The 15,435-nt window shown below is 41.5% G+C and overlaps 1 protein-coding gene across 3 annotated transcripts in view; it reads right to left on the bottom strand.

Moving 5' to 3' along the window:
- LOC139381974 (cell division cycle and apoptosis regulator protein 1-like) overlaps positions 1-12,393 on the bottom strand; it is a 36,289-nt gene extending 23,896 nt beyond the window's left edge. For 2 of the 3 annotated variants that reach the window (XR_011628603.1, XM_071125868.1), the window contains exons 1-11: positions 12,333-12,393; positions 10,517-10,680; positions 8,176-8,354; positions 6,099-6,278; positions 3,513-3,542; positions 3,334-3,363; positions 3,148-3,177; positions 2,939-2,971; positions 2,685-2,711; positions 2,135-2,343; positions 1,741-1,867 (exon numbers count right to left, since the gene is read on the bottom strand). Coding sequence is in view for 2 of the 3 variants with exons in the window: in XM_071125868.1 (XP_070981969.1) it covers positions 1,741-1,867; positions 2,135-2,343; positions 2,685-2,711; positions 2,939-2,971; positions 3,148-3,177; positions 3,334-3,363; positions 3,513-3,542; positions 6,099-6,278; positions 8,176-8,354; positions 10,517-10,628 (957 nt within the window). In the remaining variant the exon portion in view is untranslated. The remainder of the gene's footprint in view (positions 1-1,740; positions 1,868-2,134; positions 2,344-2,684; positions 2,712-2,938; positions 2,972-3,147; positions 3,178-3,333; positions 3,364-3,512; positions 3,543-6,098; positions 6,279-8,175; positions 8,355-10,516; positions 10,681-12,332) is intronic. The other variant, XM_071125869.1, reaches the window with a different exon arrangement.
- Positions 12,394-15,435: the final 3,042 nt, after the last annotated feature.

The following is a 15,435-nucleotide window of genomic DNA, read 5'->3' as shown; positions in this document are numbered from 1 at the left end:
ACCTATTGCAGATTCAGTCTTCCCAGCCTGGTGCAGGTCTACAATTTTGTTTCTGGTGTCCTTTGACAGCTCTTTGGTCTTGGCCATAGTGGAGTTTGGAGTGTGACTGTTTGAGGTTGTGGACAGGTGTCTTTTATACTGATAACACGTTCAAACAGGTGCCATTAATACAGGTAACAAGTGGAGGACAGAGGAGCCTCTTAAAGAAGAAGTTACAGGTCTGTGAGAGCCAGAAATCTTGCTTGTTTGTAGGTGTCCAAATACTTATTTTCCACCATAATTTGCAAATAAATTCATTAAAAAATCCTACAATGTGATTTTCTGGATTTTTTTCTCATTTTGTCTGTCATAGTTGAAGTGTAGCTATGATGAAAATTACAGGCCTCTCTCATCTTTTTAAGTGGGAGAACTTGCACAATTGGTGGCTGACTAAATACTTTTTTGCCCCACTGTACATATGTAACTTTTATTTAACTAGGCAAGTCAGTTAAGAACAAATTCGTATTTACAACAGTGGGTTAACTGCCTTGTTCAAGGGCAGAACGACAGATTTTTACCTAACCACTAGGCTACCTGCCGCCTTCGTCATTATATCAATCCCGAGTAATATATTCTGCAGTTTTAACCTTTTTCATTATGTAAGCCAAGATATTTTGTGGCTACGTGTGCAACAAAAGTTTAACATTCACCTTTAGCTACTATGCTGAACAAAAATATAAACGCAACATGTAAAGTGTTAGTCAAATTTTGTGCACAAACTTGTTTCAATTCCTGTTAGTGAGTATTTCTCCTTTGCCAAGACAATTCATCCACCTGAGAGGTGTGGCACATAAAGAAGCATGATCATTACACAGGTGCACCTTGTGCTGGCAACAATAAAAAGGCACTAAAATGTGCAGTTGTCACACAACAAAATGCTACAGATGTCTCATGTTGAGGGATCATGCAAATGCCATGCTGACTGCACGAATGTCCACCAGGACCTCCACATCCTGCTTCTTCACCTGCGGGATCGTCTGAGACCGGCCAACCAGACAGCTGATAAAACTGTGGGTTTGCACAACTGAAGAATTTCTGCACAAACTGTCAGAAACCGTATAAGGGAAGCTCATCTGAGTGCTCGCCTTCCTCACTAGGGTCTTACCCTGACTGCAGTTCAGCATCGTAACAGACTTAAGTGGGCAAATGCCCACCTTCGATGGCCACTGAAACGTGGGAAAAGTGTGCTCTTCATGGATGAGTCCCAGTTTCAACTGTGCCGGGCAGCTGGCAGACAGCGTGTATGGCGTTGTGTGGGCAAGCAGTTTGCTGATGCCAACGTTGTGAACAGAGTTCCCCATGGCAGCGGAGGGGGTTATGGCATGGGCAGACTTAAGCTAGGCCCATTGTTGTGCCATTCATCTGCCACCATCACCTCATGTTTCAGCATGATAATGCACGGCCCCATGTCGAAAGGGTCTGTACACAATTGTACACAATGCACCACACAGAACGCACTACAAATGCTTCTGCAACCCAATGCTGCAAGGCAAATTCAGAGTTCCATTGGAAATTAATGTACTTCTGGTGTACCAAAACAAAATGCCGCTGTCGGTCTGATCAAGGCATAAGGCTTTGGTTTTAGCTGTTGACAGGGTCACCACGATCATTTTCAGTAGGGAGACAAAAGTTATTCAGTTTTACTTCAGGACTGTCTACTGAATGTGTCCCAGGAGTGTGTAGGGGCTAGGTGAGGCTCACCGATTGGTTGGCCAGCTGAGGTAAGGTCTGAATGCGCTGGGCGTTCCATTTGAAAGGCATGTTGGGGTTGTACACGGCCTCCACTAGGACCCTGTCACCCACCTGGGGGGTCTTCCCCTTCACCGCACTGTGGAGACATCACCCATTATTTACCCACTTGAAATTGCTTTAGAAACTGCAATATACGGAGACTTCACACTTGAAATTCAACAAAACATTACTGCTTTAGAATAAAAGGTACACAAATTAGGAATGCGATCAGCAAAATATAGAAAACCCATGGAAAAAAAGACAATTGGTCCGATGTCTTCTGTGGCCCAATCCTAAACGGACTCCTAAACTCCATGCACTTGTGGAGATCTGAGAGGACTTGGTGCAGAGTCTGAACACTCACCTGAGCTGAAAGAAGACGTCCTCATCCACAAAGCCGAATGTGTCATGCAGCTTGTTGACAACGCCGGTGAAGACGCGCTGTTTCTGGTGCTGGCTCTGCTGCTGGCTCTGCTGCTGGTGGCTGGAGCGAGGCGTGGGGTAGGACACAGTGATCTGGGCTGTCTGCTGGGGGTTGGACAGAGAGAGGCTGGTGGGGAGAGCCACGGGGGGCTGGGGAGGAGGAAAGTTATAGGTCAGTGTCCAGGGACAACTTCATCCTACCTTCTGTATAAGTCCTAAATGGATGAATTGTATGAAGTCCCACTAAATTCTAAATCTGTGTATCTAATAATGGAACTGTTTGAAGTGTCTACTGTATATCGAGCCTATCATGTTATTTGTGATTTAATTGAATCAAATGTCCTTTAGCTGTTCTCTTCATTTATTACAAGGTTTTGATTATTACAGTCATTGTGGCCATACACGCCCTGTTATTGTATTTGGCTATGAAGAAGGTTAAAACATTTAACCTGGATTTTAAAACTGAAAAGTGATACGGTGGGTATGCCTACCGGGAATTTGTTTTCACCACTCCAGTTCTTTCAACATCCGCGCCGATGGCAGAAAAAGAGACACGGTCATGTTAGACTATTATGATGCCGTCACAATTCTTTCCCCAATTTTCATGACAAAATTGCATCTTTTTTAAGCCTATTATATTTGACTAAATAATTCTACTCAAGACAAGATGACTTGAGTGGCAACACTTTTTCTGAAAGGTGTATTAAATTTACAAGAGAGACAAGTTTGTTCCTAATTAGCCTACCTGTGAAAGCAGTGCTTGCTGGGGCTGGGGGAGCTGTGGAGAGAATGATAGATAGAGATAGATAGAGAGAAAGAGAATAGAGAGAAAGAGAACAGTTACTACGGTGCGTATATAGAATAGAGTACATTCCACACCCCAGCACCAAGCATGAAGTGCCTTGTGATTTGAATGATTTGACTGTGCTGCGACTGCGAGCCGCTGCTGCTTACCCCGTATAAGTCTGTATGCTGTTGATGTTGCTAAAGAGACAGGGTACACAAACACGCAGAAATGGCAATAAGTCTTTCATTGGGTCAACTATACATTTGTTGATTGATAGATATCATGAGTATGGCTTTTCTCAAATCAAGGCGATTCAAAGTTGTCTGTGCGAGTTGCAAACATCAATAATTTACCCCGTATGAGTCTGTATGTTGTTGATGTTGCTGAAGAGACGGGATACACACACGCAGAAATTGCAATAAGTATTTCATTGAGTAAATAATACATTTGTTGATTGATACATATGAGTATAGCCTTTTTCAAATCAAGGCGATTCAGAGTTGTCTGTGTGAGTTGAACATCAATAATTTACCCCGTATGAGTCTGTATGTTGTTGATGTTGCTGAAGAGACGGGGTACACACACAAATGCAGAAATTGCAATAAGTCTTTCATTGAATAAACATTACATTGTTTGATTGACACATATCAAGTGACCAGCTTTAGTGAGGTATTTTTTAAGATGTGTTGAACATCCATAATTTGCACAAACAAAAAAAATCCTAGAGAATGCAGCACAGGAGGCTACAGAGGGGAGGACGGCTCATAATGATGTCTGGAACGATGCAAACGGAATGGCATCAAACACCTGGAAACCATGTCTGATGTACAGTTGAAGTAGGAAGTTTACATACGCTTAGGTTGGAGTCATTAAAACTTGTTTTTCAACCACTCCACAAATTTCTTGTTAACAAACTATAGTTTTGGCAAGTCAGATAGGACATCTACAAGTCATTTTTCTAACAATTGTTTACACACAGATTATTTCACTTATAATTCACTGTATCACAATTCCAGTGGGTCAGAAGTTTACATACACTAAGTTGACTGTAACTTTAAACAGCTTGGAAAATTCCAGAAAATTATGTCATGGCTTTAGAAGCTTCTGATAAGCTAATTGACATTATTTGAGTCAATTGGAGGTGTACCTGTGGATGTATTTCAAGGCCTACCTTCAAACTCAGTGCCTCTTTGCTTGACATCATGGGAAAATCAAAAGAAATCAGCCAAGACCTCAGAAAAATAATTGTAGACCTCCACAAGTCTGGTTCATCCTTTGGAGCAATTTCCAAATGCCTGAAGGTACCACGTTAATCTGTACAAACAATAGTACGCAAGTACAAACACCATGGGACCACACAGCCGTCACACCGCTCAGGAAGGAGACGCGTTCTGTCTCCTAGAGATTAATGTACTTTGGTGCGTAAAGTGCAAATCAATCCCAGAACAGCAGCAAAGGACATTGTGAAGATGCTGGAGGAAACAGGTACAAAAGTATCTATATCCACAGTAAAACGAGTCCTATAATTGACATAACCTGAAAGGCCTCTCAGCAAGGAAGAAGTCACTGCTCCAAAACTGCCATAAAAAAGCCAGACTACGTTTGCAACTGCACATGGGGAAAAATATTGTACTTTTTGGAGAAATGTCCTCTGATCTGATGAAACAAAAATAGAACTGTTTGGCCATAATGACCATGGTTATGTTAGGAGGAAAAATAGGGAGTCTTGCAAGCCGAAAGAACACCATCCCAACCGTGAAGCACAGGGGTGGCAGCATCATGTTGTGGGGGTGCTTTGCTGCAGGAGGGACTGGTGCACTTCACAAAATAGATGGCACCATGAGGTAGAAAAATAATATGGATATATTGAAGCAAAATCTCAAGACATCAGTCGGGAAGTTAAAGCTTGGTCGCAAATGGGTCTTCCAAATGGACAATGACCCCAAGCATACTTCCAAAGTTGTGGCAAAATGGCTTAAGTACAACAAAGTCAAGGTATTGGAGTGGCCATCACAACCCTATAGAAAATGTGTAGGCAGAACTGAAAAAGCATGTACGAGCAAGGAGGCCTACAAACCTGATTCAGTTACACCAGCTCTGTCAGGAGGAATGGGCTCAAAATTCACCCAAATTATTTCGCTTGTGGAAGGCTACCCGAAGTGTTTGACCAAAGTTAAACAATTTAAAGGCAATGCTACCAAATACTAATTGAGTGTATGTAAACTTCTGACCCACTGGGAATGTGATGAAAGAAATAAAAGCTGAAATAAATCACTCTACTATTATTCTGACATTTCACACTCTTAAAATAAAGTGGTGATCCTAACTGACCTAAGACAGGATATTTTACTAGGATTAAATGTCAGGAATTGAGAAAACTGAGTTAATGTAAACTTCCGTATGTAAACTTCCGAATTCAAATGTATTTGATATCATTCCACTGATTCCGCTCCAGTCATTACCACAAGCCCGTCCTTCCCAATTAAGGTGCCACCAACCTCCTGTGGAATGTAGTATAAGACAACTACTTCATAGGTCAAAGAGAACAAGAGGGAAAACTATGCTGCAGAGTCTAGCCTCTAAAAAATCTGATTTGACAAACACTGATGCCATTTTCTTTTATCTAAGTGAAACCCATTTGTCAATGAAAGCCTGTGACTAAGTGAGTGAGAGGTCTAACTGACGTGATATGAACTGGCTGCTCTGGGTTAGAACACTGTGTTCTTAAAGTGGGTTAAAGTTCTGGAACTCTGCCCAGTTCGACAGTTTTGCTGACAAGCTCTAATTCGTTTACAAACCAAGCAGCAAAAACATGTATCAAACCCCCAACAACAGAGCACTACTCCAGATAAGACCCAGTGGCATTCTCAAATCCTTTATAACCACAGAATATTTTGTATAACTAATAAGGAAAGATATGTGCTCATCAGGAGAAATTGAAGACATTACGAATTCCAGATTGATCGTCATATGAACTAACATTATATGACATACTAAACATCTTCTCCAATCATAGCCATCAGGGGCAAAACTCAAAACACATAAGTTCAATAGCTTCTAAGTGAAACTTCAACCTAGAACAGGGTATTTCACTTGGTGTAATGGCCATGTGTCTCACCTGATGGGGTACATTGTAGAGCTGCTGAGGAGGCGGCTGCTGAGGAGGAGGCTGTTGTTGTTGCTGCTGCTGCTGCTGTTGTTGCTGCTGCTGTTGTTGCTGCTGCTGTTGTTGTTGTTGCTGCTGCTGCTGTTGTTGTTGCTGCTGCTGATACTGCTGCAAGGCCGAGTTGATTTGAGACTAAAACAATAAGTGAGATGAGACAGAAAGAAAAAGTTAAAATGACTTGATGTTGCTTTGAAGGGAAGACCATTTACTAAACAGTTAGTGACTTCATACTCAACCACAGCGATGAGAAAAACAAATTGTATTTTCCTCAGACTTTCACTCAGAATCTAAAGAATATGTTGTTCACACTGATCTGTCTCATGGTGTGGGGGTGTTCATCAGTTGATCACCCACAAATCAGAACATGAGAACAGGTTTTCCAAAATCACAGCTCCTTCAAGTCTAGTGAGGTTTGGCCACTTACCAATCTCTGTACCTCGGTGGTTCCCAAACCAGTTTGTCTGATCAAAATAATGCTCATCATTGGAAATGTTTCTTCAGTAAACAAAATCCAGAAAGTTCAAGTGAAATTAGACGTGATCAACCAATAGGGTATCTCCCTACCATTTTGGGGACTTTTGGGTTGTGTTCATTTGGGACAAAACCAAAGTTATTACCCGAGCTTATCCAACAACAATAACAGTGACCCGAATCAGGAAACTAGGCATATGTCACAAGTCACAGGAGGGCCGTTTGAATTATTTCTGTATTTTTATCAAAGTGTCTTTTTTTGGCAGAAATGCCTTCTCGAACATGTGAACTTTCATGTGCCTTAATAACAAAAGTGTATGCCATCTGTAATACGAATAAAATTGTTAAATTACGAGACTTGTTGGTTAAGCCACAGAGAAATATAGCAACCTTCCCACTAGCCATGATTGGCTGAGATAACGAGTGAGCTGGACATGCCGAGAGAGGGGTTCCGATTGGTCTGCCATTTTCAAGGCTTCTGTCAATTTGAGCTCGTCAGTCTATGTTGGTAATCCTGTCGAACGAGGCGTTTTAAAAAATGTATTGTGTAGTGGAGCTGCATAAGTGTTGCTCTTCACTTTCTGGAGGATGAAGTTTTGAAATCAGTGGAATTAGAGTATGATAGGTAAAAAGATGGAGACAACACCTGTCTCCGGATTACATCTTCAAACTAAGGGCAACCGTGGTATGGCATTCCTGACAGGTGCATAATTTGTCAAAATTAGAAACGTGTAATATCTGAAAATGTAAGATAGCTAGCTACATTTTCAGATAAGACACGTTTCTAATTTTGACAGAAGGTGGTTTTATTTCAAGCTAAAGTGTACTGTTAGCTAGCTAGCTAACGTTAGCTGGCTGGCTCCCTAGCTAACGTTATTCTTTGTTTCCCAGTACCGTTTGCTTTTCTAGTTAGAGCCTAATGTTAGCTAGCTAACATTGAACCTGGTTGGTTAGCTCCTAGCACTGTGACATTGTTGGCACTTTGTTCATTGTTGTTTAACTAGCTCACGTTAGCTGGCTGGCTCATTTGCTAACATTACGTGGCTTGTGTACAACACCCGCTGAATATGGCCGGTGTCAGTAAACGTCTGCAAAAAAGCGTAATTAAATTGTTGCCAGGAGAGCTGGTTAGGCTGTTTTTATGTTATCCAGAGGTAAACAAATCATCGGCCAGTGCGTCAAGTGTGCACTCCAAGAGCGAAACAAGATGGGTGGGGCTAAAGCTTAAGAGGGTGTGAACGATGCTGAATGGGTGTAGACAAAGAAGAGCTAGATACCAAAACATTCAAAGGTGATTTTCTCAAAAGTGAGTTTACAAGTTCATCAACTTTCAAAGCAGAATTACTTTCCCATTGTTCCTCAAATGCAGTGTATAATAAACAATTTTGTAGCTCTGAGTCTCTACTTTTATCCAATGTAAAAAAAACATCATTTCACATTTTGCTACATAAGACCGAATCCAGGTGGTGAGTCACAAATATTATCATATTCTGTTAAAGAACATTTAGCTGCATTGTACCTAGCAGAACACTGCCCAGCTGACCCTAGCGTAGCTCACCTGTTGCAGGGCTGCAGCGGCGGCAGCTGCGGCTTGCTGCTGCAGGGCTGCAGTCTGTTGGGATAGCTGGTAGTTGGAGGCGGACGACTGGGAGTTGAGGGAGGCTGCAGACAGGGCCGATTGCTGGGAGTACATAGAGGGAGACGCACCCAGGAGAGATGGCTGCTGCACACCTAGAGCTGCAGGGGAGAGAGAGGTGTGGGAATAGAAGAATGCATAAAGAGTGGTGTTAGGATGTATGGCAAGTGAGAGGAATGGAGTGATAGACCGGCAGAACGAGAAACAGAAAACAAATGACGGGAGAGAGAGAAAGAAAAAAGTATAGTACTTTGAATATCCAGCGGACTAATCTGAACCCCCTCCATCACAAACTTTGCCAAATATATCAGTGAGATTCAGTTTCCTTCAAGCACTGTACCCTCAACCCAGGGTTACCGTTATCCGGTAATAGCAAGCCTTTGTCCCAAAAAATAACAATAGAAAAAACGATAAATAAAATTGGCACCAGCCAATTTGCAAAATAATGCTTTTTGGCCTATTTATTGATGGAAATACCAGTCAATGTAAATACATGTGAGTGGTCATGCTTATCGGTCTATAGGTACATTTGCATCATTTAGTGGAATTAAATTGGTGCACAGTATATTCTTTATGCATCTTATTTATCACACGCGTAGGCCTACAGCAAACAAATACAGAGCCTTTGAACAGAAAATCAGTCAGCAGCAAAAGCTGCTGCTACAGCATCTCAAACAGCAAACATAGGCAACGGAAGTCAGGCTTCATCAGCGCATCACACACCACTTTGCAATGAGCTGGAGGCAGTATCATTTTGAAAACATATACTTAATTGTTTGAAACCTGAACATTTTAATACATATTATGGGGCATGTCTTACCAGCTTCAAAATGTGTAGCCTAGACAACTTTAGTTCATTGTCCAGTAGCCAAATTATTTACTCTGTCACATGAAACCACTTGCACGAGCGGTGTCCTTTTGATAATGGTGTTTTCCTGCTAATTGCATTATGGAACGAACATTAGTGCGTAGTCTAATGCCTTGTGCGCATTGCTGCGCTTGTAATGTTAAGAACATTATACATTTTAAGATAAACGTTCTGATCTATTGCATCACTCATTGCTTAGATGTTGATGTCAATTAAGGCAGCCCCCCACACTTCTCTGATTTAAGGCAGCCCCCCACACCTCTTCAGATAGCTAAATGATCCTTGGGGCAGCAGGGTAGCCTAGTGGTTAGAACAAATCCCCGAGCTGACAAGGTACAAATCTGTCGTTCTGCCCCTGAACAGGCAGTTAACCCACAGTTCCTAGGCCGTCATTGAAAATAAGAATTTGTTCTTAACTGACTTGCCTAGTTAAATAAAGGTAAAAAAAAAATAAAATCCTTAGTATGACTACGTGACATAGAATATTAGGACCCCTTAAGGTATATATATATATTTTTTTAAATCTAAAATTTGATGAAATAGCATTTACCTTACTGCTATTATCCCATAGAAACACATTGAATAACAGCTTCATACATGGATAAATATAGAGTAAAACAAAATAATTCAAAAAATGAAGTTATGAAAGATTGACATGTTTTTAACCCCCTATTTTAGGCACAAAACTCTCCATATATACTGTACTTCCATTAATTTTTTAAGCTGGTACCGGGCTACTTTCAGACAAGTCTTGTGAGGCTTGTGGGTGTCCTAGAGCAAAACAACCAACCTGTTCGTGAGAGACTCACCTTTCCTTAGAGGGGGCATATTAGCGTGTAGCCCAAACTGTTCGGACACTACTGACTTAAGTTGGCACATCGGCTGTATCGGACGTTTCTTGGGGTCGTAGAGCAAAACGGAGAACACAATTGTGTTCGTGGGAGTCATCTTTAGTTTGCAGGTCAAACCGTTCGGACGTTATAGACGTTTTCGTGAGAAGACCGATTTTCGGAATGTCTCATGATCTGACAAACACTGCTCTAGCTCTGCCACCTTCACCGCAGATGCGGAAGGGTGACATCGGCAGATGCTGTGGGTTGAGACGCAGCCCATGCCAAAAAAACTGATGGATTTTGATGGGAAATGTTTTGTGTTAATTAATGTAGACTCTAGGGGGTGAATATGAATTACCATAATCTAAATGTGATTTCTTGTCAGTCTTCTGGATGGCCACCCTAATCACAAATGTCTTGTAAATTAAAATACTGCCGGTCAAATGTCCGGCGTCACATTTTCCTATCTGAAACCCTGCCTCAACCTCACATTAATTGTATCCCACAGATGAGTACAGATTATAGAAGGAAAGGCAGTCATCCAGAAAAATGTCATACTCACAGTGTAGGCTGTTGAGGTCCAGGGACTGTCCTGAGTGGCTGGGCTGGGACACCCCCGTGGTAGTGAACTGAGCGGCCCACGGTGGGTTCTTCTGTCCCCCAAACTGGGCCATGAGTCACGGCTCGAACTTAAGTGTATTGACGGAACTGATTTAGGTTTATATCCTGTCAAAACAACAACCGGAAACGGGCCTATTTGTATAAAGATTCTTCATTTGACATTTACCTTGCTTTCATTGACCACAAACACTGGCAGCTAGCAACAAAAACAAACAATACAGGATGAAATTGTTACAGATTTACTTACAGCTAATACAATACCTAGCTAGCTAAATCATATCAGCTAACGTTAGCTTGGCTAATATATCGTTAAGTTACCACCTTGGCTAAAACAACAACAATGTTGGGCCTCTTGACAGCTGCCTCTACTAGGCGGGATAGTGAGACTAGCAACAACAGAGTTAATGGGCAGGTTAGCAAAACGTTCACTGCTGGAAAATGTCGCTTAGTTGGCCAGCTAGCTATCCCTTGATCATGACTCTCAGTTTTATTACATTACACATAAGAGTCATTGGACGAATTCGTCTTCTGTATGGGACCTTTTGTTAATAATTAGAAAGCCTTAGAATTAGAAAAAATAATAATAATGAATGTGGCATACTATTTAGTTAGCCTCTTCAACTGATGCCCTCTGGTGCCATTTTCTAAACTACGCATTATATTCTATACTACCCTCAAAGTACATTTCGGTTTCAGAACTAAGTCTGACAAACACAAGCTTAGTACTGTTAGAAAGGTGGGAAACAATGTGTTTACTGCAGAGCCTGAGATACAACAGATTCCCAGTTTGTCCACTAGACAGCAGTAGATCACATGATGTCTCTTGGCCACTTTAAAATCAAATCAAATTTTATTTGTCACATACACATGGTTAGCAAATGTTAATGCGAGTGTAGCGAAATGCATGTAATGTGCTTCTAGTTCCGACCATGCAGTAAAATCAGTTGAGTCACTGTGCTAAAAAGGCTGAATGGATTTCCAAGCCTGACATTAAAATGACCCTAGCAATCAGGCCTTTCAAGTTATCGAGGTGAGAAAACATATTTTCATAATTCACGTTTCCTATTGTAAATGGGTGAGAAATCAACGGTGCATGTGGAGGATGCATACAATGTAATGTGGATGGAGAAGAAAATGCATTGTTTTACAATGAGTGTGTATCCTTTCCTACTAAATGTTTGCACTATTAGTGACTTGACCTACATTGCACACTATGAATATGCCCATTGCGCATGATTTATGGCCTTTATTAAGGGGGGGGGGGGGGGGGTCTTACAAAAGACAAGAGCTGTAGCTTTCAAATTATTTTTACTTTCTATTTTTTTGTGTGCTCAAAACTACCGAGAGTTTTACAGGCCATCTAGCTAATGCACATGCTAGACAATTACAGATATCATCTACCTGGTTAGCCTTTAACTATAAATAGCCATAGGCTAACTAACAACATTTGCTGGGTTACCTTGCAAACGGAGATAGATAGCTAGATAGCTACCTAGTTTGCTATGATGATAGCTAGCTTTGATGATGACTCGTGGGTTTTGTTATCAAAGCAAAGACGACTAGTAAAGTAGCTAACGTTAGCTATAACGAGGCCTAAGCAAGGCAACACACGACGCAGCTCTATAAAAGACCGATGGACAGCAAGGTTGATGGGCATTCCAATTTTGCGACAATAATTGCATTATGCAGTAAGGGAGCATCCAAAATGTTTATTACATTAACAGATAGAGGAAAAAATATTGGCCTCACGCCTTTACCTCTGTCCTCTGTTCATTCGCCGGCGGAGATGGATCAAAAACTGTCGCCGCGCATGCGTAGATCAGGGGGCGCGCACGCGCGCTACATACTTTTCTTTGACGACAAAATAACAAGGTCGGTCAGGCAATCTGTGTAATCTTCAGAAAGTATTAATACCCCTTGATTTATTCCATATTTTGCTGTGTTACGGCCTGAATTCAAATTTGATAAAAACATTTTTTTAATTCTCGACCATCTACACAAATACCCCATAATGACCAGGTGAAAACGTTTGTAAAAATGTTTGCAGATTTATTGAGAATTAAATACAGAAATATCTCATTTACATAAGCATTCACACCGAGCCAACAAATGTCAGTCACTTTTGGCAGCGATTACAGCCTTGACTCTTTCTGGGTATGTCTAACATCTTTGCAAATCTGGATTGTACAATATTTCCACATTCTTTTAAAGAAAGAAGAATTAAAAAAACTATTCATAATCTGTCAAGTTGGTTGTTGATTACTGTTAGACAGCCATTTTCAAGTCTTGCCATAAATAAATAAATACAGTAGGGGAAGAGGTAGTTGTTTGGGCTAAATTATAGATGGGCTATGTACAGGTGCAGTAATCTGTGAGCTGCTCTGACAGCTGATGCTTAAAGCTAGTGAGGGAGATAAGTGTTTCCAGTTTCAGAGATTTTTGTAGTTCCTTCCAGTCATTGGCAGCAGAGAACTGGAAGGAGAGGCGGCCAAAGGAAGAATTGGTTTTGGGGGTGACCAGAGAGATATACCTGCTGGAGAGCGTGCTACAGGCGGGTGCTGCTATGGTGACTAGCGGAGAGGTGGATCAGAGACTCACCAGCAGCAAGAGCGACATCATTGATGTATACAGAGAAGAGAGTCGGCCCAAGAATTGAACCCTGTGACACCCCCATAGAGACTGCCAGAGGCCCGTACAACAGGCCCTCCGATTTGACACACTAATTAGTTGGTGAACCAGGCGAGGCAATAATTTGAGAAACCAAGGCTATCAAGTCTACCGATGAGGTTACAATGAGTGAGTCTGCCGATTTACTGAGTTACAGTTCATATAAGGAAATCAGTCAATTCAAATTAATTAATTAGACCCTAATTTATGGATTTCACATTACTGGGAATACAGATATACATCTGTTGATTACAGATAACTTATTTTTTTAAAGTAGGGGCGTGGATCAGAAAACCAGTCAGTATCTGGTGTGTTCATCATTTGCCTCATGCAGCGCGAAATCTCCTTTGCATAGAGTTGATCAGGCTGTTGATTATGGCCTGTAGAATGTTGTCCCACTGCTCTTGGCTGTGCAAAGTTACTGGATATTGGCGGTAACTGGAACACGCTGTCGTACATGTCGATCCAGAGCATCCCAAATATGCTCAATAGGTGACATGTCTGGTGAGTATGCAGGTCATGGAAGAACTGGCACATTTTCAGCTTCTGGGAATTGTGTACAGATCCTTGCGACGAAGGGCCGTGCACTATCATGCTGAAACATGAGGTGATGGTGGTGGATGAATGGCACGACAATGGGCCTCAGGATCTCGTTACAGTGTCTCTGTGCATTCAAATTGAAATTGATAATAAATCAATCGTGTTCGTTGTCCCTAACTTATGCCTGCCCATACCATAAGGCACTCTGTTCACAACACTGACATAAGCAAACTGCTCACCCACACAAAGCCATTACCTGCCATCTGCCCAGTACAGTTGAAACCGGGACTCATTCGTGAAGAGCACACTTCTCCCCCGTGCCAGTGGCCATCGAAGGTGAGCATTAGTCCACTGAAGTCGGTTACGACGCCGACCTGCAGTCAGGTAAAGACCCCGGTGAGGAAGATGAGCACGCAGCTGAGCTTCCCTGAGACAGCTTCCGGCAGTTTGTGCAGCTGTCCGCGTGGCCGGATGTTGAGGTCCTGGGCTGGCGTGGTTACACGTGGTCGGTGTTTGTGAGGCTGGTTGGATGTACTGCCAAATTCTCTAAAATGACATTGGAGGCAGCTTATGGTTGATAAATTAACATTACATTCTCTGGCTACAGCTCTGGTGGACATCCCTGAAGTCAGCATGCCCTTTCTGCAGTCAGAATGCCAATTGCACGCTCCCTCAAAAACTGTGGCATTGTGATATGTGACAAAACTGAACATTTTAGTGGCCTTTTATTGTCCCCAGCACAAAGTGCACCTGTGTAATGATCATGCTGTTTAATCAGCTTATTTATATGCCACACCTATTCAGGTGGATGGATTCTCTTTGCTCACTAACAGGGATGTAAATAAATTTGTGCCCAAAATTTTAGAGAAATACGTTTTTTTGTGTGCAGGGGAAATATCTGGGATCTTTTATGCCTGATGAAGACCTAAGGGTGGAAACGTTGTTATAAATAAATATCACCTGGGAGCATGAGCAGCAGTGTGCAGCGTTTTCCATTCATTTTCCGTCTTTTATTTCAACTCATGAAATATGGGACCAACACTTTACATGTTTTGTTTATATACAGTGGGGCAAAAAAGTATTTAGTCAGCCATTAATTCTCCCACTTAAAAAGATGAGAGGCCTGTAATTTTCATCATAGGTAAAATCCAGAAAATCACATTGTAGGATTTTTTATGAATTTATTTGCATATTATGGTGGAAAATAAGTATTTATTAAAAATCCTACAATGTAATTTTCTGGATTTTTTTTCTCGCTTTGTCTGTCATAGTTGAAGTGTACCTATGATGAAAATTACAGGCCTCATCTTTTTAAGTGGGAGAACTTGCACAGTTGGTGGCTGACTAAATACTTTTTTGCCCCACTGTATATTTTGCAATGTATGAAGAGTGGTACTCAGTGATGTGTTGTGTTGGGCCCAAACATAACACTTTGTATTCAGGACATTTTTTGCACTTCAGTGCATTGTTGGAATCTTTATTCTGTACAAGCTTCCTTCTTTTCACTCTGTCATTTATGTTATTATTGTGCATTAACTACAATGTTGATCCATCCTCAGTTATGTCCTATCACTGCCATTAAATTATATAACTGCTTTAAAGTCACCATTGGCTTCATGGTGAAATGACTGAGCGGTTTCCTTCCTCTCCGGC

The sequence above is a fragment of the Oncorhynchus clarkii genome, chromosome 23 (genome assembly GCF_045791955.1).
Source record: "Oncorhynchus clarkii lewisi isolate Uvic-CL-2024 chromosome 23, UVic_Ocla_1.0, whole genome shotgun sequence".
In the NCBI taxonomy this organism is placed as follows: domain Eukaryota; kingdom Metazoa; phylum Chordata; class Actinopteri; order Salmoniformes; family Salmonidae; genus Oncorhynchus; species Oncorhynchus clarkii.
The sequence above is the reverse complement of the archived record's forward strand: the minus strand, read 5'-3'. Positions and strand labels throughout refer to the sequence as shown.